This window comes from Muntiacus reevesi, chromosome 10, assembly GCF_963930625.1.
Source record: "Muntiacus reevesi chromosome 10, mMunRee1.1, whole genome shotgun sequence".
NCBI classification, from domain to species: Eukaryota; Metazoa; Chordata; class Mammalia; order Artiodactyla; family Cervidae; genus Muntiacus; species Muntiacus reevesi.
The window spans coordinates 44,793,106-44,815,890 of NC_089258.1; the positions used below are offsets into that span (position 1 = coordinate 44,793,106).

At 54.9% G+C, this 22,785-nt stretch overlaps 1 protein-coding gene across 1 annotated transcript in view; it reads left to right on the top strand.

Annotated features, from left to right (window-relative positions):
* The window catches only part of MYOM2 (myomesin 2), a 62,709-nt gene that overhangs the window by 2,336 nt on the left and 37,588 nt on the right, over positions 1-22,785 (top strand). Inside the window, exons 2-12 of the mRNA XM_065946933.1 lie at positions 3,378-3,498; positions 4,485-4,703; positions 7,521-7,683; positions 7,788-7,945; positions 9,238-9,330; positions 14,756-14,844; positions 14,931-14,981; positions 15,685-15,849; positions 18,216-18,377; positions 20,650-20,791; positions 22,536-22,735. Coding sequence (XP_065803005.1) covers positions 3,389-3,498; positions 4,485-4,703; positions 7,521-7,683; positions 7,788-7,945; positions 9,238-9,330; positions 14,756-14,844; positions 14,931-14,981; positions 15,685-15,849; positions 18,216-18,377; positions 20,650-20,791; positions 22,536-22,735 — 1,552 coding nt within the window. The 5' untranslated portion in view covers positions 3,378-3,388. The remainder of the gene's footprint in view (positions 1-3,377; positions 3,499-4,484; positions 4,704-7,520; positions 7,684-7,787; positions 7,946-9,237; positions 9,331-14,755; positions 14,845-14,930; positions 14,982-15,684; positions 15,850-18,215; positions 18,378-20,649; positions 20,792-22,535; positions 22,736-22,785) is intronic.

Consider the following 22,785-nt stretch of genomic DNA (forward strand, 5'->3'; position numbering starts at 1 on the left):
CAGAGTGGGGTATTGTCTCTAGGGGTCACAGAGCCGGCCCGCTGGTGTGCCCGATGTCCCCTTCTTCCTCCTCCAGCCCCTTTTTTTCTCCGTGAAGGACACTGACCCGGGTGGGCGGCCAGGTTAGAGCTGGGATCTGGCCCCAGTGCCCCCTCCCCCGGGACTCACTCCCCTAAGCTGTGCTGGGCGCGGCTGAGGGGTCAGTGGGGGGATTGTTTTCCTAAAGAGGAGAAAGCGGAGGAAGGTCTGTGGAGATGGCCCATCACCCCCTCCTCTTGCGGGGTCCCCATAGGGCAACTGGCTATGTCCCTGTGGTCCCCTGAGACCTTGTGGCTGCAACTCTGGAGCAGGCGCTGGGCCTGCAGGGCTTGCTTCCACAGGCATCCTCCCACTGTTGACAGGCCCCGAGTGGGCGGGGACGGGCACAGTTGGGCAGGTTCTAGAATCTGAGGCCCACCGAGCAGCGCCCACGCGGGGCCTGGCATGGGCTCTGGCTGTGTGGCAGTCCCGCCGGCAGGGGTTGCATGCACAAAGGTGGAAGTTCACTGCCAGCCTGGAGCAGGCATCCCTAAGTCCTCTCCATCCTTGAGATGCAACAGGCCGGGGTCCAGGCTTGGCTGGCATGGGCAGGTGTGCCCGCTGTGGGCGGGGTGGATGCAGGGGAGCCTCCTGGATCTCTGGGCAGGATGTCTACTCAGTGAGTGGAGAAGCGTGGGGGCTGGGGGCTGGGTACTGCCAGGCCCCCGGTGTCCTCCGGGACGCATCTCGGGCAAGTCCACAGTCAGAGCAGGGGAAGTGCGGGCACTCCACTCCAGCCCTGTGTCCCCATCGCTGCAGAGGGCTCGCCCGTGCGGACTCACCAGCCACACGTCAGCCCACCACGGGCCGGGTGCCCCCGCACGTAGAGCCCGCGGGGCGCTGGCTCTGAACAGGACCGGGGTCCCGCCAAGGGGGGCTGCCTCTTTGGGGCGCTCGCTGCCACACTCTGAATGCGTCCTGACAGCTTACTCTCTCCTGTCACCTTGGCCGTTTTTGGACTCTTCCCTCTGCCAAGAAAGGCGACAGATTTGATGGGTGTCTCAGCAGAGACATGTGCACATCACGATGGGACGGGACACCGGTGCAACAGCAGCTGCGGGGCGTCCTGGGCTCCTCTGCTTAGGACTCTTCCCCACGAGTGCAGGGTCGATGGGAGACGGCGTCTCGGAGGCGGAACTGGCTCCGAGTGATGACCCCTGGCCCCCAACACAAGGACTCAGTGGCCCGTTTCCAGATGTAATGTGTGCCTTATTAGAGGGGAAGCTTTCCTTGAAGATTCGCTCTGAGTCTGGAGAATCCCAGGGATGCAGTTGAGGGATCTGCACATATTAAAATGATAAGCACATGCTTTCAGATACCCCGTCCTGCCTACAGAATTAAGCTTGACAACAGCAGACACTGGTGTGCCAGGCCCAGATGGCCACTGGTGTTGGTGTGCGTTCCTCCCTGGGGAGCGTGGTGCCCGCGCTGTGTACGTTCAGTCGGAGGTCCGGGTTAGAGACAGGACAAGAGCGCCAAGGCCACGCAGAGGGCTGCGGGTGTTGGAACCTGCGCACTTGACCTCAGCATTGGCGCCTCTTCAGAGCTGGGTGGGATGGAGCATCTGCATCTGCATTGGCTCCCTCAGGTGGAACTTTCTGTTGTGTGTTTACAGTCAGACATACACCACGTGCCACACGCCGGACCCCAGGGATCCGTGGTCATTGGTTGACTAGTTGGTCTTTAGGAGGGAATTTGGAGATGAGTTAGTGTAGAAAAGTATAAAAGGCCCAGGAAGAGCAGTCTGGTGGCATCTGGACCGGGTCTTCTGTGTGCTTCTGTATGCTTCTGCATGCACATAGGTCATTTCTGTTTGCGTCTAGGAAATCAGCCTCCTCTCTGGCCACGGGGGCACCTGCCCATCCACCCCAAGGCTAACCCCCAACGACCTTTCTGAGCTCTGCAGTTCTGTGATTCTGGGAGATCACAGTCTAAAGGGACCTGATTGTGAGTCACAGGAGAGGAACAAACCCTGCGTTTGGAAGGCTTCCTAGCCTCCGCTCAGGAGTGTGGGTGGCGGTGCGGACTGGGGGACCGCCGCAGGCAGGACCCCGCACTTGCCCCTCGGCTTTCATCCTGTCCCGTGGGCTATGCTCTGGGCCAGATCACAGTTTGAACACAGACAATGAGAGTGGACTGGGGTTTGGGGGGTCCTTGAGCCCCTCTGCCTGGAGGTCAGCAACCACAGGGCCTGGGGGATGCTGTCTGCACCCCTCAGAGAGGCAGGCAGCTGGGAAGCCAGTGGGCTACCGGCTTGGCGGGCACGTGCAGCACACGCTGCTAACACGCCCTGTCTCAGACCCCCACGTCCTCGCCGCAGGGGGGGCCCTGTCTCTGGGATCTAATGCTTGATTATCTGAGGAGCTTATCATAGGAATAAAGAGCACGATATATCTAATGCACTTGAATCATCCCAACCCTGCCCCCTCCAGTCTGTGGGAAAACTGTCCTCCTCAAAACTGGTCCCTGGTGCCAAAAAGGTTGGGGACCACTGCTCTAGCAGACTTCTTGTTTGGGGAGGATTTAGCTGAAACATGCTCACTTTCCTGCACCCCGCAGACTTTGAGGCCTGCTCCTCCCATGAAGTGAGCTGACAGGTCGCCCGTGAGCAGGCCAGGCTGTTGGAGGGGTGGGCCTGCGGGTGTCCTGGAGACACGATCCTTTCTCAAGGCCCCTTCAATCAGGAGTGACTTCAGCCCCTGGGAGATGCCGAACCCTCCACCCATGGCCGAGGTCTTTGCAGAGTGGAAGCTCTCTTGTTGGGACCCTGCGACCCTTTGTCCTGCCTTGCCTTGCTCCAGGGACGCCCTCACCCGCCCTGCGGCCGCTGTCATCTCCCCACCCAGAGAGGCTCCTCTCAAAAAGGCGCCTTCTTGGGGGCCGCTGGCCGCTGCCAGTGGGGCTGCTTCCCGGAGGGCTTCGCACCTCCCTCTGCTGTGTCTCCTCCTTGCTCGTGTTCTAAGCGCTTGTGTACTTCTTTGACCTGTGCTTCAATTATTTTTATCCTTATCACTCACATTGCTTTCCATGTTGCCTGAACGAACTAGGTCGTGAGTTTATTAATTAAGTGGAAAGTGTAGCTCAGTCTTCCGATTTTTTATGGACTCAAACAAGAAATGCAGTCAGGTGCCGGGGAACCTAATAGGTGTCCAACACTATTTCCTCTTATAGAATCTTCCTTTTGTTCCCTTCTTTTAGCCAGGGTTGAGTTAGTTGGAGCTGATTTCCGTGCAGGCGTTGCAGCAGCCTGGCCGGGGGAAACGCAGGGCCTCAGCTCCGCCTGTCGCTCTTCCCTGCAGGAGTCGCCAACATGTCGCTTGTCGCTGTGCCCTTCTACCAAAAGAGACACAAGCACTTTGACCAGTCCTACCGCAATATCCAAACACGGTACCTTCTGGATGAATACGCAGCGAAAAAGAAGTAAGTCGAAAGTCACTGATGAGGCAGCCGATCTCGAGTATGAACTGTGTCTGACCTTGGAGGCTTCCTGAAACCCAGGGATGAACTGGTTTGGGGGTTCAGGGATGGCTGTGATCCCCAATGCCCATGTCCAGAGCAGACAGGGAGCGTGGCTGACCCAACTGCAAAGAAAGCTGTCGGGCTACTGCATGACATCCTGGCAGGTCCTGGCAGGTCCCAGCAGGTCCTCTTAGATTGGCTCTGAGCCCCGGGTTTAGCTCATGAGACAGGGACCTTCCTTCACACATCTTCCAGAACTATAATCTAGAAGCTCACCCAGAAGCAAGGACCATGAGAAGGAAATTCGTGGAAGGGAAGGCCGGTGGGACTGAGGTGTGTAGGGGCAAAGTGATGATTGAATGGAAGCTGATCTCAGAGAGGATGCTGCTACATTAATGACAAATGTAGCAGAAGGTAGATTGCTCTCTGTCTGATGGGCTGGTGTCAAGCTGCAGCAGCTTCAGTGAGTTCCTGCGGCGACAATTTAGGAGATGGACACTGAGCGGGGCTCTGGCCTCAGGTCCACGGCCCCTATATTTAGAGCTGCCCATGGCCCTTGTGGTCGGCTGCCATCCCAGGAACAAACAGAGCCAAACATTCGCTGCCCCTCCCTGCAGCCTTGGGGAGCTTCAGATCTCTTAAGATAGACATCACTGTGGCCTCAGGCCAGAAGGGCCTGGCGGGCACCTGCTGGCCCCAGAGGGCGGGGTGGGGGTGGCAGGGATCTGAGTCCGGGGAGAGGGGGCGCCCCTGGGGGTTGGCCCCGGGCAGATGGGGCGGAGGTCACACATGGGGATGGGTGTGTGTGTGCACATGCGAGCCAATAGGTGTGTACACACATGTGTGCCCGCAGGCGTGGACGCCCGTACATTCCAAGGAGAGGCTGGGGGTATGGCAAGAGTGATGCTGTTTGTGACTACACGTTTGCGCTTCTCTCCTGCACCAAGGCGCGCTTCTGCCCAGTCGTCTTTGCAGCGATCCGTCACTCGGAAGTCGTCCTCGCAGAGGGAGTCCAGCCGGGCGGCGCTGGGAGAGACCACCCTGGGAGAGACCACCCTTGGGGAGACCACTCTGGGGGAGTCCACCCTGGGCAGGACCACCTGCCGGCTGTGTGCCAAGAGGGTGAGCAGTGCGCTGGAAGAGGAGGCGCAGGAGAGGAAGCGCAGGTAACCCCCCAACCCCCACCGCCACACTCGGCGTCCCAGCCCGGGACTGGGGGCTGTGCGGTCAGAGAGCGGGGACAGAGCTAGAGGGGCCTGGGAGACGCGGGGGGGCTCCTGCTGCAGCAGAAGCCACGAACGGCCGCTTTCGGCCCGTCTTGCTCTGCAACCCTGTCGTCTCCACTGGTCCCTGCAAGGAAGCCACCGGGGTGGCTTTTCTGCAACCTCAGGTCCAGGGTCCAGCGCTGCAGTCCAGGGGACCCACGTCTGCTTTTCCGCGACAGAGCTGGACTGGCCTCAGGCCTCTGTCCCCTCCCCGCTAAACACACTTCCCCACCCAGGGAACATGACTGCCACACTTGGAAGCATCGAGACCTAAAGGTGTGAATTGGAGTTTTCAAATTTCTATCAACAGCCTCTCAGGCTACTAAAGGCCAGCTGTGAGACCTGCGCTCAAGCAGGGGACCTTCCAGAGAGGGACCAGGCTGCCAGCCGGCTGTCTGTGGACCCTCGTGTTTCACATTTCTACTGGCTCAGCTCACGGGGGAGAAGCTGCTGGAATGGGGGTGGGCAGGCGACTGAGAACTCTCGGCTTAAAATTATCCCAGATCACAAGAAGCCAGTGGTCAGCTGACTCCAGTCTTCTAAGAACAGAGTGCTTATGCATCTCGAGAATGCTTTGTATCTGCTCTATTTTCCCTCCTCACCTTCTACTTATTTCTAGAAATTTCTGTCTATATCTCTAAAACACTCAAAACCAGAAGGAAAAATGGGATTTACGTCAACATGTTTCAGTCGGAAAGTTGCACTATGACTAAGGAATCTGTTTAATGAAAATATTATATAGCTGAAAAGATTAGCCTTTATTTTTGAAAATTTGAATTATCTTTAAATGCCTTATGGGAATGTTGTCCTATAAATTAATTTTATTGTCAAGTGAAGACTTATTTTGTAAAAAAATCAATTCAAAATGTGTACATTAAGAAATTGGGTTTTTATATGTTGGATTATTGCAGAAAGAGTTCTACTCTACTTACAGTTTTGGCACAGCAAGTGACAAGACCAGAGTCTTATCACTTTATCTTTATTTGAACCATCAGTTATATTAATAACTTGCGGTGACCTTGTCCCATAAATTCCCATTCCTCAGTTTCCTGAGGTGAAATGGATGAGGAAAGTAAGCTTGTATTGATTTGAACAGTTAGGGAGTCGGTTACCGTGACTCGTGTGGTTTCAGCAAAAAATGACTTTTGTGACAGTTCTGGCTGTTGGAAGTTTTCCTAAAACATTTGAAGCTTCTCTCTTGCAGTAGCAAATCTGACTCAAGAATGTATTTTGATTCTCAGTGACTGATTATGATCTTACTGTGTCCCTGGAGCTCAGGGTGAAGCCCGTCCGTCTGGGCAGGTGCAGTGGAGACAGGTCACGGTTGTGCCAGCCCTCCACGAAGCCCAGCGCCCAGGCTTTGGGTGCTGCTTTTAGGGCCTTCACAGGATTTTACCCTCACAATCCACATGTACATCTCCCGCGTGAAAGATCCTACAAGGTCTTTCCTCCCTTCAAAGTGAACCTGAGTACAACTGGAGGTTTTGGTGAGCTGAGCCAGAATTCATGGAGATTTTGTAGCAATTCCCGCTCTGTCCTGGCCATGGAAGGGGATTTGAGGAGTTAGATGAATTCCAGTCCTGGTGATGATTTACTGCTCTTGTTGGCCTGAAGTGTTACTGAAAGCACATATTTATTCCTACATCCTGAAGCAGATAGGAGTTTAATCTACAGGACAAATCAGTCTTGGGTGAAAGATGAAATTGTGGCTCCATCAGTGTGAGTTAAGCTGTGAGATCTTCATGCGAGTTAAAAGCCAAGGCGGCACCAGTGTGCTCTGAAGGGTCTGGGCGTGTCGTCCTGAAAGATACAGCCGATTAGCTGTGTCCCTTTGATGCCTGTCTGTCTGTCCTGGGCAAAGTGGGCCTCCCAGTCTCACGCAGCTGTCCAAGGGGTGTGCCCTTAGGGCAGAAGCTTAGACACTGACATTACTCGGCGCAGGAGGGTGGGGTCCTGGCCTCCTGGACAGGGACCAGCAGGGACACTTTGTCAGTGTCCTGAGTCGCGGTATTTGGGGCAAGGGGTGATTCCAGTTCAATTATAAGTCACTAGGGGCTGGTGGTGCCATCAACAAGCCCCGGACTCGTAGAGTTTGTACACAGGTCAAAGTGGGACAATCTTGTCAGGACAGTCTGTGGCACATGCAGAGCTCCATCAGTGCTGTGACTGTCACCTCCTGGGATCCCTACAGACAAGAAGGCTCCGTTTCTGGGAGCCCGCTTAGCAGGCCCCTGCTGTCTCCAGCACAGACCCGCAGAGCCACTTGCGCGGGAGTGAAGTGGAGGCCGGCAGCCAGGTTCAGGGTGTCTGGAGCCAGCCCGGAGCCTAGATGCCTGCTGGGCCGGGGTGTCGGGGGTTGTCTGTGGGCACACGGGAGGTGGCCCTCGGCAGGAGGAATGGACCCCTTACTTCTCCGCCCCTACAGATGGAGAAGCTGCCGACTGTGTGCTCTGGAATACAGACTATTTTACTCTGAATTTGCTAGTCCAGAAGGCTTTACCTGGGTCTGAAATTCACTCAAACATGGAAGCCTTGGGGGGAGACAAGTGGGTTTTGTGTGACGCTGGGCTCGCGGAACAAGCGAGTCAAGGGGAACAAGCGAGTGGAGAGGAACAAGCGGAGGGGAGCTCTAGGAACAAGCCGGGTTAGGAGATCCTGGGGAGGCGGGGTCAGGCCCCGCCCGCGGTCAGCGCGCCCCCTTCTCCGCGGCTCGCGCAGGTACCAGTCGATGGTGGCTGCCTACGGGGAGGCCAAGCGGGAGCGCTACCTGAGCGAGCTGGCCCAGCTGGAGGAGGATGTGCACGTGGCCCGCACCCACGCCCGGGACCATCTGGACAGGCTGGCCCTGCAGCACGCGGGCAGATACGGCCTGCACCACGCGGTAGGCGCGCGCACTGGGGGCGTCCGGGGGCGGTGGGGTGCTCCGGGACCCTGGGGCGCACCGGGGTGACCCCTGGGGCCCTGACCGTGCCGGACCCCGGACAGGTGGACGACAGGCTGGCCTGGGAGCGGCACTCGTTCGAGGATCGAATAAGCCGGGCGCCCGAGATCCTGGTGCGGCTGCGCTCACACACCGTCTGGGAGCGGATGTCAGTCAAGCTGTGCTTCACGGTGCAGGGGTTCCCCACCCCCGTGGTGCAGTGGTGAGTGGGCGCCCTTCAGGGCGGCCTGGCTGCTTCTCTTTGAAGGCTCCGCAACCTTCGGCTCACCTGGGTGGATGGAAAAGGTCCGAGTGGAGGGAGCTGCACCCGCTCCAGGGACCAACACACACAAAACCCACAGGGAAAGGCAGCCGTAAACGTGCCCGGGGTGGGGGTGGGGGGGGTGCTGGGCAGGCGGTTTCATTTCACTGCAGTTGAGCCACTGATTGTCCAGAGGTTTGTTATGTAAAACCCAGGAATTCCCTGGAGGTCCCCTGGTCAGGACTCTGAGCTCTCACTGCCCGGGGCCTGGGGTTCCACTCCTAGTTGAGGAACTAAGATCCTACAAGCAGCACAATGCAGCCAGGAAAATACAATAAAGGAAAATAAAACCAGGTTTCCTGAAATGACCAGTGTTGACACCCACGGTTCTGCTTTTACTAGTGTCAATGGAGACGCTAAACTCCAAGGCCCTGGAGCCCTACAGTGGGGTTCCTCAAGCCTTGAGATACTGACAGATGAAGTCTCTAAGTCCATCGACACTTGGTTTTGATGTGCATTGCTAAAGTTGACATATCTGTCCATTTCCTTTCCACTTGCGCATGCTGGGTCCCTGGGGTCTGTCTGGCCACAGAAGACATTTTGCTCATGTCCCGGGTTGGGTCTCTTGGCAGCAGAGGAGACAAGCGTTGCCTGGCTCCTCTGGCTGCTTGACAGGTGGGCTAAGGAGACTGGGGCTGCCCGCCCTTGGTCTTGGGGAACCATGGTCCTGTGTCCTGGGGGACCACCGGGTCCAGCCTCGTCCTGGTGAGATCAGAGTGTTTGGCTCTCTCCATGTGAGTCCCGGTGACCCTGTGACTTCCAGAGGCTGTACCAGGGCCTAACCAACCTTGGTTACGTTTTTTCCTTGGAATGACGTATCCTGAGTTTCTAGAAAGTTCCAGGGGGTCTTGGCCCACGCTCTGTTGCAGGTTGAGGGTTGCCCAGGCCGTCCGAGTGTAGTGAGAGCTGCCCCCTCTTCAACAGTTGAAGGGGTGCTGGACCTTTCCTGAAGCTGCTCCCCCTGCCCATCCACCTGAGATGTGAGCGGTGACTCAGGCAGAAGCAGGGCAATGATGCGTGTGTGTGTGTGCACACGTGTGTGTGCATGCGCGCGTGTGTGTGCGTGTGTGTGTGTGCGCGCGCGCATGTGTGTGAGTGTGGGGCCAGGCGGGGGCAGGGATGGAAAACGAGCAAGGTCGGGACATGCGCCAAACCTCCACCTGCCTTCACACTCAGGTGCTTCCCTTGTTCAGGTATAAAGACGGCAGCTTGATCTGCCAGGCCGGGGAGCCGGGCAAGTACAGAATCGACAGCAAGTACGGCGTGCACACGCTGGAGATCAACAGGTAAGTGCCGGGACGCCTGCCCAGGTGGTCAGGCCCCCGTCATGGGAGCAGAGGCCATGTTCCACATGGCGCTCTGTTAGTTTCTGAGTTAACTATTGGCAGGAGACACAAGCGTCCCTCCGGCTCCCTGGTGGCAGCTGAGGGTGTGGACCCGAGAGTTCTGCCCAGGCTTCTGCTTTGGGCACAAAGGGAGTAGGTGGTTTAAACAGTTTATCGAAGGACAATGGTGACCAGTCCAGGTGTGAGGCCACGGGGAAAGCTGGGCCTCACGCCCGCCCACCAGCAGGGCTGAATCTTCTCCCAGGTTTGGGCCACAATCCCTAAGCTCCACTCTTCAAGGAAACGTGACTTTTTTTTTTCTCACAACAAATTGGAAACATGTAATAAATACAGGTGGGCTTCCCAGGTGGTGTTGGTGGTAAAGAACCCACCTGCCAATGCAGGAGACCTAACAGACACAGGTTCGATCCCTGGGTTGGGAAGATCCCCTGGAGGAGCACATGGCAGCCCACTCCAGTGTTCTTGCTGGAGAATCCCACGGACAGAGGAGCCCAGCGGGCTCCAGTCCATGGGGTCGCAAAGTCAGACACGACTGACGCGACTAAGTATGCACACACACAGAGTAAATACAGCTAAGTAAAAGATAATGACATTCACCCGTTTCCAGCGTCTGGGGTCCATATTCCGGAGCACTTAAGCACTGCTGTTTCACTTATCCAACACTCACCCTCATGCGCACTTCAATTTTTTTTTTTTACAAAAAGTGAAATTCTGCTGTTCATTTTCTCTCTGCTTTTCTGAATACACAGCTTTTATTTTTTACAAAAAGATCATAACATTATGCAGGTTAACGAGGACAGAGGCTAACAGGTTACAGTTAAGATTAAAGCCTGTGTTGAGTCATGACTTTGATTCTCTGAAGTAAAGCTGAGGCCCCACTGGCACTGTTGGCTGAGAACATACTGTGTGCCCCACACTGTCTGGGGGCTTGGGATAAAGCCGCCAGAAGCTGGCTTCCTGACCTGGAGGTCTAGCACACGGAGGTGAGCCGTGTGGAAAGGAGTATCAGGCCAGGGTGACGGTGCTGGGCGCCCAGATGCAGACGCAGCCCGGCCCTGCGTCGGGTGTGAACTGAAGAGGCAGGTCTTTGGGGAGAAGCCATCTAAGCGCCAGGCCTGCAGGCCTGACGGGTCCCCGAGCGTCACTGCTGCGAGTGGCAGGAGGGTGGATGGGCAGCTTGGCCGGAATGTAGGGAAGGTGGCGGCCCGTGGGCAGGTGGACGGCGGGGTGAGGACAGGTTTCACGGGTGGAGCAGGAGAGCTTGTGATGGAGTGGATGCGAAAGGCGAAGCCAGGCAGTCCCCCGTCCGCTGGGGTGTGGACGGCTCGGGGATGGTGGGGGGCCGGGCATCCACGTTCCTTCAAGCCCCAGAGTTTCTGGAAATGTCCACAGGCAGTGAACCATGCAGTTTATGAACAGGGAGAGGAGTCAGCGGCCGTTTAGAAGAGTGCTTTAATTTGAGGTGACTTTTCTCACCTGGGGTGCCCTAGGACTGCTTGGGGTGAGCTTGAGAGCAACTGCTTCATTTCAAAGCTGTATTTTAGTCATTATTTTGAAGAGAAGCAAATTCCCTTTCTTAAGTATGTGTGTGTTAGTTAATCAGTTGTGTGTCCGACTCTGTGCGACCCCCTGGACTGTAGCCCATCAGGCTCCTCTGTCCATGGGGATTCTCCAGCAAGAATACTGGAGTGGGTGGCCTTTCCCTCCTCCAGGGGATCTTCCCGACCCAGGGACAACACCTGGGTCTCCTGTACTGCAGGTGGATTCTTTATCATCGGAGCCCCTGGGGAAGCGCTTCTCAAGTATGAAAAGGTCCCACTCACCCTCGTGAGGCAACTTTTCATGGTGTATCGGGAATAAGAGAAGCTTTGAACCAGGGGAACTAAATCAGTGAGGCCCTAGCATACCCAGGGATCCTCAGATATACTTGGTGTTGGCATCAGCTTGCAAGCAGCCAAGGAACTGGGGACAAGGACATTCCCGAGGCTGACGCTTCTCTCAGTATTCTTACCCATGTGGGGACATTCGTAGCAGCTGAAATGAGCATATTCTCCTGAAGAAGGGCCGGGAGGTCCCACACACGACAGCTGCACTCAGCTGTTCATTCCAAACTGCTGAGCTGCCATCATCTGATCCGCGCCTGGTAGGTGTGGGAGAATGCGCCCGCGCCTCGCCGCCCCGCGGGAGCCAGCCCCGCCTTCTCTTACCCACTCAAATTTGCTCCTATGAATATTTTTTGGCCGCTGCTGCCAGATTCTTGAAGTGCCGAAAAGGAGGCTCGGTCCCCTTCGGTGCTGTTCGAGTTGAAGCTGTAATTGACACGGTTTTACACGCTTGTAAGACTTTCTCTTGGGACTCAAAGTGTGAGTTCTGTTTCTGCAAAGAATTTTCATGCTGCCGCCGTCTTTGGGTAAAGGCGCTCAGAACATGCCATCTTGTGTTTCAGTCTGACCCCAACGCGCCCCACTCCTTGTAGGGTGACTCCAGGGCTGGCCTCTTCTCACGCTTTATTTTTAGACTTTGATATTCAAATTCTACTTTGAGTGAAAATTTAAATCCCATGTCAACACTGCTTAGAGTTTGAGGACATGGGACCTGATGACCCAGAAGAAATTCATGTCCTGCTTAAACGTTCGTCTCCCCCTCTTTTAAAATAGACAAGGGACTTTCCTGGTGGTCCAGTGGCTGAGACCCCACGCTCCCAATGATGCTAGCCTGGGTTCGATCCCTGGTCAGGAAAATAGATCCCAGGGGCTGCAACTAGGAGTTCGAATGCCACAATCAAAGATCCCGCATGCCGCAGATGAGACCTGGTGCAGCCCAGTCAATGAGTAAATATTCAAGTAAAACCAAACGGACCACGGTGAACTTCCTGGTGATCCAGTGGTTAAGACTCTGCGCTTCCGCTGCAGGGGGCACGGCTTTGATCCCTGGCTGCGGAAGTTCCACATGCCACTCGGAGTGACCCCCCCCCCAAAAAAAATAGATAAGGTTTCTTGCCTGGGGAGGCTTTGGGATGCAAAAGTGCCCCACGGACGTTTGAAACAACTGAGATGGAAGGAACCCGCCTCTGTGTGACCCGGATGTCATCCAGATAGAAAGGAAGCTTCTCTGCCTCTTCATCACTTGTGTGTGGCTTCTGACAGTCTTGAGTTAAGACTCCGGGCTTCCCCTGGTGCAGCCTCGGAAAGGAGAGAGAGATTGGGGGCCCCTGGCTGTGGTTAGGTGTGCGGGTCTCCAGGTGACCTGTGAACGAAATTTCAAGGGGGGCGCGGTCCCCTCTGAACACTCCATCCTGCATGCCCTGGCCCTGCTGTCTGCCCCTCCGTATGAGGCTTCCTGCGGCCCACCCCTGCACCGGAGCCAACAAATATATATGGGCACCCCCGCACGCCCATGTGCTTATTTATCATCTGTATGTGTTCCACTCTGTTTTATAGGGGTGAAACGTTTACAGAGACATGTTTAAGAAGAAAGAGATGAAAGTAACCAGAGTTCCGCCCTGCCCCGTGTGCCCCCTCAGCGGGCGTGCCTGCCTGGGGCCCGCTGCAGTGAGTCAGCAAGTCTGGGCACTCGTAGGGGGCGTGGGCTTCTGTCCACATCACACGGCCCATGGAGCCTCTGCACTGGCTAAGTGCGTGTGAGTGGGCGCACATGCCTTCCGCGCACCAGGACCCTGGGTCCCAGGCGCCCTCTCCCCGGCCCGGTCCCTCCTGCTAAGCGCCAAGTGCCGGCAGGTTATTGGACCTGCATCGGGGCTAATGCGTTAGGGAGCTCTGCCCCGGGTCCTAATTCTGTGAATCAACCGAGGAAGAGCTCAGACTCTGGTAGGAGATGCTGTTGTCCAGGTGGGCTTGGCACCTGGGGCTTGACTGGAACCTCTTGAGGGTGGGCCAGGGTTTCTCCGAATGTTCTGAAATACGCCCTCCTTCTGTCGGTAAAGAATCTGCCTGCAGTGCAGGAGATCCGGGTTCGATCCCTGGGTTGGAAAGATCTCCTGGAGAAGGGAATGGCAACCCACTTCAGTATCCTTGCCTGGAAAATCTCATGGACAGAGGAGCCTGGTGGGCTGCAGTCCATGGGGTCGCAAAGAGTCGGGCACGACTGGGTGACTAACACTTACTGTTGGAGACACTGTGTACGTTTTGGTCAAAGAAACTATTTTCAGCCCCAGGTGGAATAGAACGTGCAATAAAATTAAAGGACTTCTGAAGCACAGGTTTGTCTCTGGGTCACCGGATGCTTGAAGCATCTAAATGTGATGCTTGAGTAAGCATTCTCCGTGGTTTTGTCACTGTGCGTGTGATGCACATGCTTGGAGAGGCAGTAGAAGGCAGAAAGCTGCAGATTTCAGGATTTTGTGTGTGTTGTTTACCCGACTTCTTAGAGACTCTGCTTTCTTTCCGTATTGATAGGGTAGCAGGACTCTCTTGCCCGGCACTTGAGACTTTTATACAAAATAGCTGATGAAAAATGACCAGCGGAGTGTCTGTATGCTAAGTCGCTTCAGTCGTGTCTGACTCTTTGTGACCCCATGGACTGTAGCCACCAGGCTCCTCTGTCCATGGGATTCTCCAGGCAAGAACACTGGAGTGGGTGGCCATGCCCTCCTCCAGGGGATCTTCCCAACCCAGGGATCGAACCTGTGTCTCTGGTGTCTCCTGAGTTGGCAGGTGGCTTCTTTACCCCTGGCGCCACCTGGAACCCAGCCAGCAGAGAGTCTGCGTTTAGTGTAAGTCCTTACTTCCTCTCAACGCAGTGATGTTTTGGGGGAAGTTGGTGGGAAGACAGTGCAGATCCAGAAAATAAGCTTCAGCTTCTGTGAGATGGACACGGGGCGAGGAGCCCCTCCCCGGGAAACTGGGGTCTATGGTGGCCGGGTCACTGTCCTTCCTGGGGCTGAGCACACGTCCCCGTGATTCTCCAGACCTCAAGGCCTTGGGCAGGCCCAGTCCAGGCACCCGCCAGTGGGTGCTTTGGGGTCTGCACAGGGGCCCCCTGGTGGGGAGGAAGATGGGGTGATTCTCCCAGAGGCTGAGGCCATTGGAACTGCCCCATGACAAGACAAAATCACGGGCGCAGCAGGTAGGAAAACAGAACCAAAGGGAACACAGGCTCCTCCTCAAGGGTGAAACTCGGGGTTTTAGGAAGGGCCAGGACATATTTTTCCCTGCAAAGCCAACACATAGTGTGTGTAATTAATACCTCATTCCGAGGACAAGCTGGCATTGTTCTTAAACAAATCACTCATGGACGAGGGATCCAGGTCACCCGAGCTGCTTTCTAGGAAGGCTGTGCTTGTGTCCGGGGCAGAGCAGGGCGGTCCCAGGGCACCATCGGGACCTTGTCTGGCTTCTCCCCCCAGGGCCGACTTCGACGACACTGCGACCTACTCGGCGGTGGCCACGAACGTGCATGGACAGGTGTCCACCAACGCGGCAGTGGTGGTGAGAAGTGAGTGTGCCCTCGGGGTGGCTGGGGGCTGCTCCCGCCTTCTCGCCCCTTTCTCTGCCCGCCATGACCACCCGGCTGTCTTGCAGGGTTCCGGGGTGACGAGGAGCCGTTCCATTCGGTGGGGCTCCCGATTGGATGTAAGTTGATTATTTTCCTGTTTGTGCAGAAAAATGTGTCCAAATATTTTCTAAACATCAGATGTTTTCTAAAACTGTATTCCAAAAGGCCCCTTCTGCCGGCTGCTGTCCGTGTGCTGACAGTTTCTGTGGGAGCTCGGGGCTCAGGGTGCTACGACCTGATGGCAGCCACACGTCTTGGGGCTGGTGCAGGGTCTAGACCCCTTACTCTTGCATGGTGCTCAGAGCACACACGCCCTGCACACTCTGATTCTCCCTTCTCCTTTGGCACAAATGGCCAGATGTGACTCCACGCTGGTTTTCTGGTTCTTCAGAGGTGGCTGAGTCCATGCAGGCATCGTGACGAACATCACACATGGGCTTGAACATCAGACTCTTCCTTCCCCCAGTGCTGGAGACTGGAGGTCCCAGGTCGAGGTGCTCACCGAGTGGGCGAGGGATGCTGCATCCTCTCTGAGAGGAGACACAGGGCTCTGGTCTCGTCCTCTTCTTACGAGGGCATGGATCCCATCCAGGGCCCCACCCTCATGACCTCATCACCCACAGACCCGCAGTATCATCACACAGGAGCTCTCCCACATGAGACCTGGGGGACACAGACGTTCCACCCACAGCTGTCTGATGGAGGCAGAGGGCACAGGGGTGGTGGGGGGCCTGCTCTGCCTGCTGGCCTGGCCGTGACCGCGTCTGCTGCTCTGTGCAGTGCCCCTGTCGTCCGTGATCCCGTACACACACTTTGACGTCCAGTTCATTGAGAAGTTCGGAGTCACCTTCCGGCGGGAGGGCGAGACCCTGACTCTCAAGTGCACACTGCTGGTGACGCCGGACCTGAAGCGCGTGCACCCCAGGGCCGAGTGGTACCGAGACGGTGAGTGGCCGTGGGCTCCTCCCGGGCCTTGTGGGCGGCGGTGAGCTCTGAACCTGGCACTGACGTGGCGCTGTCTCTGCCTCCGTGACAGCTGAGGGGGGCAGAGCCTGGGCCTGCCGTGACCTTGACCTTCCCCGGACTGCGGTTCACGGGCCTGGAAGAGATGAGGCATTAGGGCTGTTCTTGGTCTTCAGGGAGGGTCTCGGGTGATTAGAGGGACAGAGCGAGGTGTTTGTTTCCATATGTTTTTTCTTGGCTACAGCAGTTGTGAACTGTCACTAGAGCTAACTGTGTGTCCAACTGTTCTGAGGTTGGTGACCCAGTTGATTTCATTAGGACTTTTGGAGGGACTGCGGTCAACCCCTCATGGGTGGGCAGCTGAGGCAAGGAACCATTGACCTCCCCTCTCTGCCTCTGGGAGTCAGCAGGACATGGAGTGGGACCCGGGCAGCCTGGCCCCGGTCTCCATGGCCCCAGGACCCTGCCCCATGCTACCGCCTGTGCATGTGTGAATGTGTGTGTTTTTGTGTGTGAGTTTGCATGTGTATATGGGCAAACTTGTGTGTACGTGTGTGACTATGTTTGAACTCCTGTGTATGTATGTGCAAGCTCACGCATGTGTGTATGTGTGTGACTACATGTGAACTCTTATGTGTGTGTGAGCTCCCGTGTGTGCATGTGTGTGTGTAAGAGAGAGCTCCTGTGTGCGTGTGTGTGTATGAGCAGTGTGTGACTATGTGTGAGCTCCGGTGTATGTGTGTGTAAACTCACATGTGTGTAAGAGAGAGCTCCTGTGTACGTGTGTGTGTATGAGCAGAGTGTGTGACTATATGTGCACTCGTGTGTGTGTGTGAGCTCCGGTGTATGTGTGTGTAAACTCATGTGTGTGTTTGTGAGAGAGAGCTCCTGTGTGCGTGTGTGTGTCTGAGCAGAATGTGTGACTATGTGTGAGCTCTTGTGTGTGTGTGTGTGAGCGCCAGTGTATGCATGTGTGTGTGTGAGAGCTCCTGTGTGCATGTGTATGAGCAGAGTGTGTGACTATGTGTGAGCTCTTATGTGTGTGTGTGAGCTCCGGTGTATGTGTGTGTACACTCACGTGTGTTTGTGAGAGAGAACTCCTGTGTGCGTGTGTGTGTATGAGCAGGAGGAACCTTCACCTCTGGAGGCTGCTCGTTTCCTATGGATTCGGTCACAGAACCCTCTGCTTTTATCTGTCCAGGGACCTAACCCAATGCAAAATACCACAAAGAATCCTATGCCATACCTGTCCCTGTCCATAAGGTAGTTTATAACCTAGCTGGGAAAATACACAAGATGGTAAATCGAGGTCTCTGTGAAGTATAAGGAGTGTCCCAGGAAAGCCTGTGACAATTTGCCAAATGCCTGGTTCTGGCCTCTGGTGCTGTCAGACATAGCCAGGAAACCAGGTCCGCGGTGATGACGGAGAGCTCGATGGAAAGGAAGCTGCTGACAGAGGGGGCGGCTCTGGGGGGTGCGGGGAGCTGCTGCTGACCTTGCAGCCACTGCGAGGGTGCTTTAGGTTTGAGGGCGTTGACAGCCAGGATCTTGGTTGGAAAAGGACAGTGTGTCCTATCTTCACGGCCCAGGAGGGTGAGGGGCGGGGAGAGAGACGCTTTGTGGTTGCAGAGATTAATCTATGCTTTGTAGTTCTGAGTTAGGATTTAAGGTCTCATGTAAGTCCTAAGGTTCTAATTTAACCTTTCTGGAGAGAAGTGACAGGGACGTGAGGAGGGGTCTCCTGATATTTCCAGAGGGTGTTGGCCTGGATGCTAGAAAGTGTTCCCGGTGTGGGGATCCCCAGACCACGTGGTGTCACAGTCTTGGCCGATTAGGGCGGAGCAGGCAGGCCGTCTCTGCACTTTCTGGTTGAGGACGTTACCGAGTCAGCAGGTGAAAAATAATAGATAATTTCTCATTATTTTATCCTGTGTCTCCTTAATGCCCAGTGTCGATTATTATTTTTTTTTATCATTTACATTTCTTCTCCCGAAATTTGCCTTTTTAGTTCAGTTCCCTTTAGGTTGTAGTTTCTTGGCACGTTATTATTACTGTGTAAGGAACACTGTGGGGGCCTCATGGTACGTTTCCAAGGCTCAGCAGGGCCGTGTGGGACCGTCCCGCCCTCCACACGCCGCGTGCGACCCGCTACTCTGCCCTGGGCCGGGCCCCATGCGCGCTGCCCTCCGCACGTCCTGCCGTGCGAGCCGTCTGCCGTGCGCGCCGTCCTCCGCACGTCCCGCCGTGCGTGCCGTCTGCCGTGCGCGCCATCCCGCCGTGCGCGCCGTCCTCCGCACGCTCCTGGGACCTGCGTGTCCCTGAGGCCCGTCTCCTTGCCCGTCTTGCAGACGTGCTACTGAAGGAGTCCAAGTGGACCAAGATGTTCTTCGGGGAAGGCCAGGCCTCGCTGTCCTTCAGCCACCTCAACAAGGACGACGAAGGGCTCTACACCCTGAGGATCGTGTCCAGGGGGGGGATCACCGACCACAGCGCCTTCCTGTTTGTCCGAGGTGCGCAGGCTCCCGGGGGCGGGGAGCACCGTGACACGCGGTGTGAGTGGGGCTGGGGCGGAGGCAGGGCTCGCTGTCTGGGCGCGGACGAGCCACTGGAATTCGGGGGATGATTCCAGGGGTGAGCACCTGCGGTTCAGGGGCCACGCTGGTTCCAGGCACCTCCCTCCCTCCCCTCTGCCACCCCTGAGGCTCGTGACAGACAGCAGAGGATGATGGCAGGGGGAACCGACCTCAGCACGTGTGTGTGCATAAGACGGTCACAGGGCAGCCGCACCCCGGAGTGTTCACACGGGACACACTCGTGTTGTCTCGTTTCATCCTCACAGCAGCTCGTGGGAGGGCTCACCCACCCAGGTGTGGACGCGGGGACAGAGCTCAGGACATCGCAGGCACGATGGTCGAGGCTGTATATGAAAGAGCGTTTACCTTTAGACACAAGTGTGACGTATGCATTTATTTATCGTATACACGTGCCTATCCTTTTAGGCTTATAGGTATACATTCATGTGTGCATGAAGTATAGGTCATACATACATATTTCATATACATTTTACATGTAAAATGGATAAAGGAATATATAAAATGGATATAATGCATATATAATGTACATATATATGTATGCACACAAGTATATATATATGTATTAATATATATATACACACATATTCATATACCATATGTAATCTAAACTTCATAATAGTTTTGTAAGGAATATTCTTCCATTTTGTGTGGCAGGCGGAGGCCTGGGCCCTTCTCCAGGGAGGGGCCCTGGGTGTCTGAGCTGGGGAGGGTCCCCTGTGCTGTGCTGGGGGCCTCGCTCCCCCAGCCGAGCCCTCAGCCTGTGTGGCCTCTGGGCGCGCAAGGACCTCAGGCACAGAGCCCCCACCTGGCCAAGGCACAGCTGACCGCCCTTACCCAGGACACCAGCACGGTCTATTCTTTGGGGCGGCGGCCACTGTCCTAGCCCGCCCCCCTCACCGTGGCTCAGCCCCCGACCTTGTCCTGGGCTTGTGTCTCCTGCACCTTCATGCCCACTCGGGCTCCAGGTTCTGTGTGCCTGGAATAACCCTCTCCTGTCATCATGTTTCCAAACCAGATCAGTTAGATCCATGCATGAAGGAAGCGCTGTACCATCAGAGAATATTTTAGCTTAAAAAAAATGCAAAACAAGTACAGACACGCACCCTCTCCACCCCCTCAAGACAGCGAGACTGGGGTTTCAGACACTTCTACAGAGTTTTGCCATTTTTATGAGGATGGCATTAAAATGTCGCTCCCATTCTCTGGGCAGACCTTCCAGCAAGATGTTTCGCCTCATCGAAGTGCATACAATGGAGCTGCAATTTCTAGCTTGTGCAGCACCGCCAACAGGAAGAAAACAATGCACATACAGTGGGGGCAGGGCTGGGGGTGGTTAACCGTTCTGAAGACTCTCTGAGGATTTTGAATGTCAGAAAGAATATTTGGCTTAGTGTCAAGAAATCGTTAGGTTTCAATGTGCTGAGGAGACAGAACAAGAAATCGTATACACCTAACACTGTTAGGAGGTCCAGCGGCCACAGGTCCCAAGTGCATACACACTCCACACCAGGAGATTAAATGCTCAGTGTATTAACACTTCTAAGCAGCTCTGTTGGCCTTCAGAGCTGCTGTAATTAACATTTGGAAACAAACGCAATCACACTGTGGTCATAAACGACTGAGGAAGGGACACATGAGTACAGACTCAAATGTGGTCACAACTCTCAGGAAAAAATGTAAGTCTTCAAACCTTCTGAGGACTCTGAAACACGTGAGTGACCAAGGTACTGTGTCTCCAGTGTTCAAAATGCCTCCTGATAATGGTAATATTTCATCGGTCAGTTTTTGATGACCTGATGTTATGTGACAACTGGCCATCAGGAGAAGGTGAACTTCAACTTTGGAGTCAGTTATGGAAACTCATAGACTGAATGTGTGATAGAGGACAGAACGTTTTGAGTTTAAAAGTCACACATACGGGCATCTCTCTGGTTACCAGCCTGTCACAGTTGAGTCATCTGGGTGTCAGGGTTAAGCTGGGGAGTGGAGCGAGCAGGGGGGACTCTGGGTTTGAGGGGCTGTCAGTGCCTCAGCTGCCCCGAGGCCCCGGCCACGTTCCTCTCCCCCTCCCCGCAGAGGCCGACCCTCTGGTCCCTGTCCTCTCCCCTCCCCCCAGACGCTGACCCCTGGTCACTGTCCTCTGCAATCCCCCCAGATGCTGACCCCTGCTCATTGTCCTCCCCCCCAGATGCTGACCCCCTGGTCACCGGGGCCCCGGGTGCGCCCATGGACGTGCATTGCCACGACGCAAACCGGGACTACGTCATCGTGAGCTGGAAGCCCCCCAACACGACCAAGGAGAGCCCGGTCATTGGCTACTTCATCGACCGGTGAGTGTCCTGCTCCTCCGGGGCTGGAACGTGCCTGAGGCGAGTCTCCTGGACAACGGGCGCGGGTATCTTTCTCATCTGAAGCTTGTGATGCCCTCTGCGGGGTGTAGGTGGCTTCACGATGCGGTTGTTTATGGCTCCTGGCTGGGTGGTTGGAAAACATCAGCTCCTTGGCAGGGCCTAGTGAGCCCTTGATTCCTGTGTGTGCTGACCGGGCTCCGTGTGCCTGACCAACACTAACGGCGAATTCCAGCCTGCCCCAGGCCACTCGAGGCCGCCTCGGGCTCTGCTCAGGTCCAGCTGGGGACGCTGTGGGTCCAGTGAGAGGTCCCTGTTGAGCCCTATCCCTCCTTCTGGGGCTAGAGCCCGGCATGGTGGCATGTAGACAGGGACACCAGCTCATTCACACCAAAGGCCCATCTTCTTCTTGGTTAAATAGTATTTTCTTCTTGTTTCCAAGTAGAAAATGTTGATGTTCTAACGCACACAATATTGGGATTTGTCTTTGAGTGATAACGTGATGGTAGGTCATCTCTGATCTGAAAGGAGTTTGAACTCTTTCCTGTTCCTTCACCTGGAACGGAGCTCCAGTCCTGGGAGGGAGACCAAGGGGAGCTGCGAATTTACTGGAAATGCAATTTATTATCCATTCTCATCAGTGGATGGAATTACGTCAAAGATCATGAATTCAGAAGTAAGAGAGAAGGGTATAAGCTATTTGGTTATAAGAGAATGGTTCTGGGTAGGAATTTAGGGTTTTGTATGTGTAAAATACATTAGTATAAGGGGGTTATTTCTGAAAAGAACAAGCAGCTCTTTTTTTTTTGCTTAAAATTGGTTAAATTCACTTCCTCGTCCAACATGTATGTCTGGGTCCTTATGTATTGGTTCCATCCTTTGACTGGATTTCTACATGAAAGCAAAATGAATACAGGCATTCCAGGTATTTTATCCATATAATACACACCCTATAGCAAAAGAGACTTTCACTAGTTAGTCAAGCCATGGGGTTGCGAAGAGTCAGACACGACTGAGCGACTTCACTTTCACTTTTCACTTTCCTCTTTGGAGAAGGAAATGGCAACCCACTCCAGTGTTCTTGCCTGGAGAATCCTAGGAACAGGGGAGCCTGATGGGCTGCTGTCTTTGGGGTCGCACAGAGTCAGACATGACTGAAGCGACTTAGCAGCAGCAGCAACCTCCAACAAAGCTATGTGTTTAGGTAAAGCATGCACCATCAGGGCGATAATTTGATATGCTAGGGTCAGACTTGCATTGTTCAGGGTTTGCATTGAATTAAGTACAGAAACCAAAACAGATTGGGAGATGCTCTCCCATTGTAATTGTTCTATATGTGTGTGTGATGTCTGCTGTTGCTCAGTTGCCAAGTCATGACTGACTCTCTGCGACCCCATGAACTCCAGAACACCAGGCTTCCCTGTTCTTCACTATCTCTCTAAGTTTGTTCAAACTAATGTCTGTTGGGTCAGTGATGCCACCCAACCGTCTCATCCTCTGTCGTCCCCTTCTCTTCTTGCCCTCAATGTTTCCCAGCATCAAGGTCTTTTCCAGTGAATTGACTCTTCACATCAGGTGGCCAAAGGATTGGAGCTTCAGCTTCAGCATCAGTCCTTCCCATGAATATTCAGGGTTGATTTCCTTTAGGATTGACAGGTTTGATCTCCTGCATACATGTATTAGACTGATGCAGTTGTTACTCTCTGCTCTCTTTTGTAATCTGAAGATGTGAGGTGGGAACTGACAGCTGGGTACAGTGCAATGACGCCCCCGTGAAGATCTGTAAATACCCCGTGACTGGACTCTTTGAGGGGAGGTCTTACGTATTCCGCGTGCGTGCCGTCAACAGCGCAGGGATCAGCCGGCCTTCCAGAGTCTCCGAGGCCGTGGCTGCCCTGGACCCTCTGGACCTCAGAAGGTTACAAGGTAGGTCCTTTGGAGTTCAAGGTCCGGCAGGTTTGTGTGGCTTGTTCTTT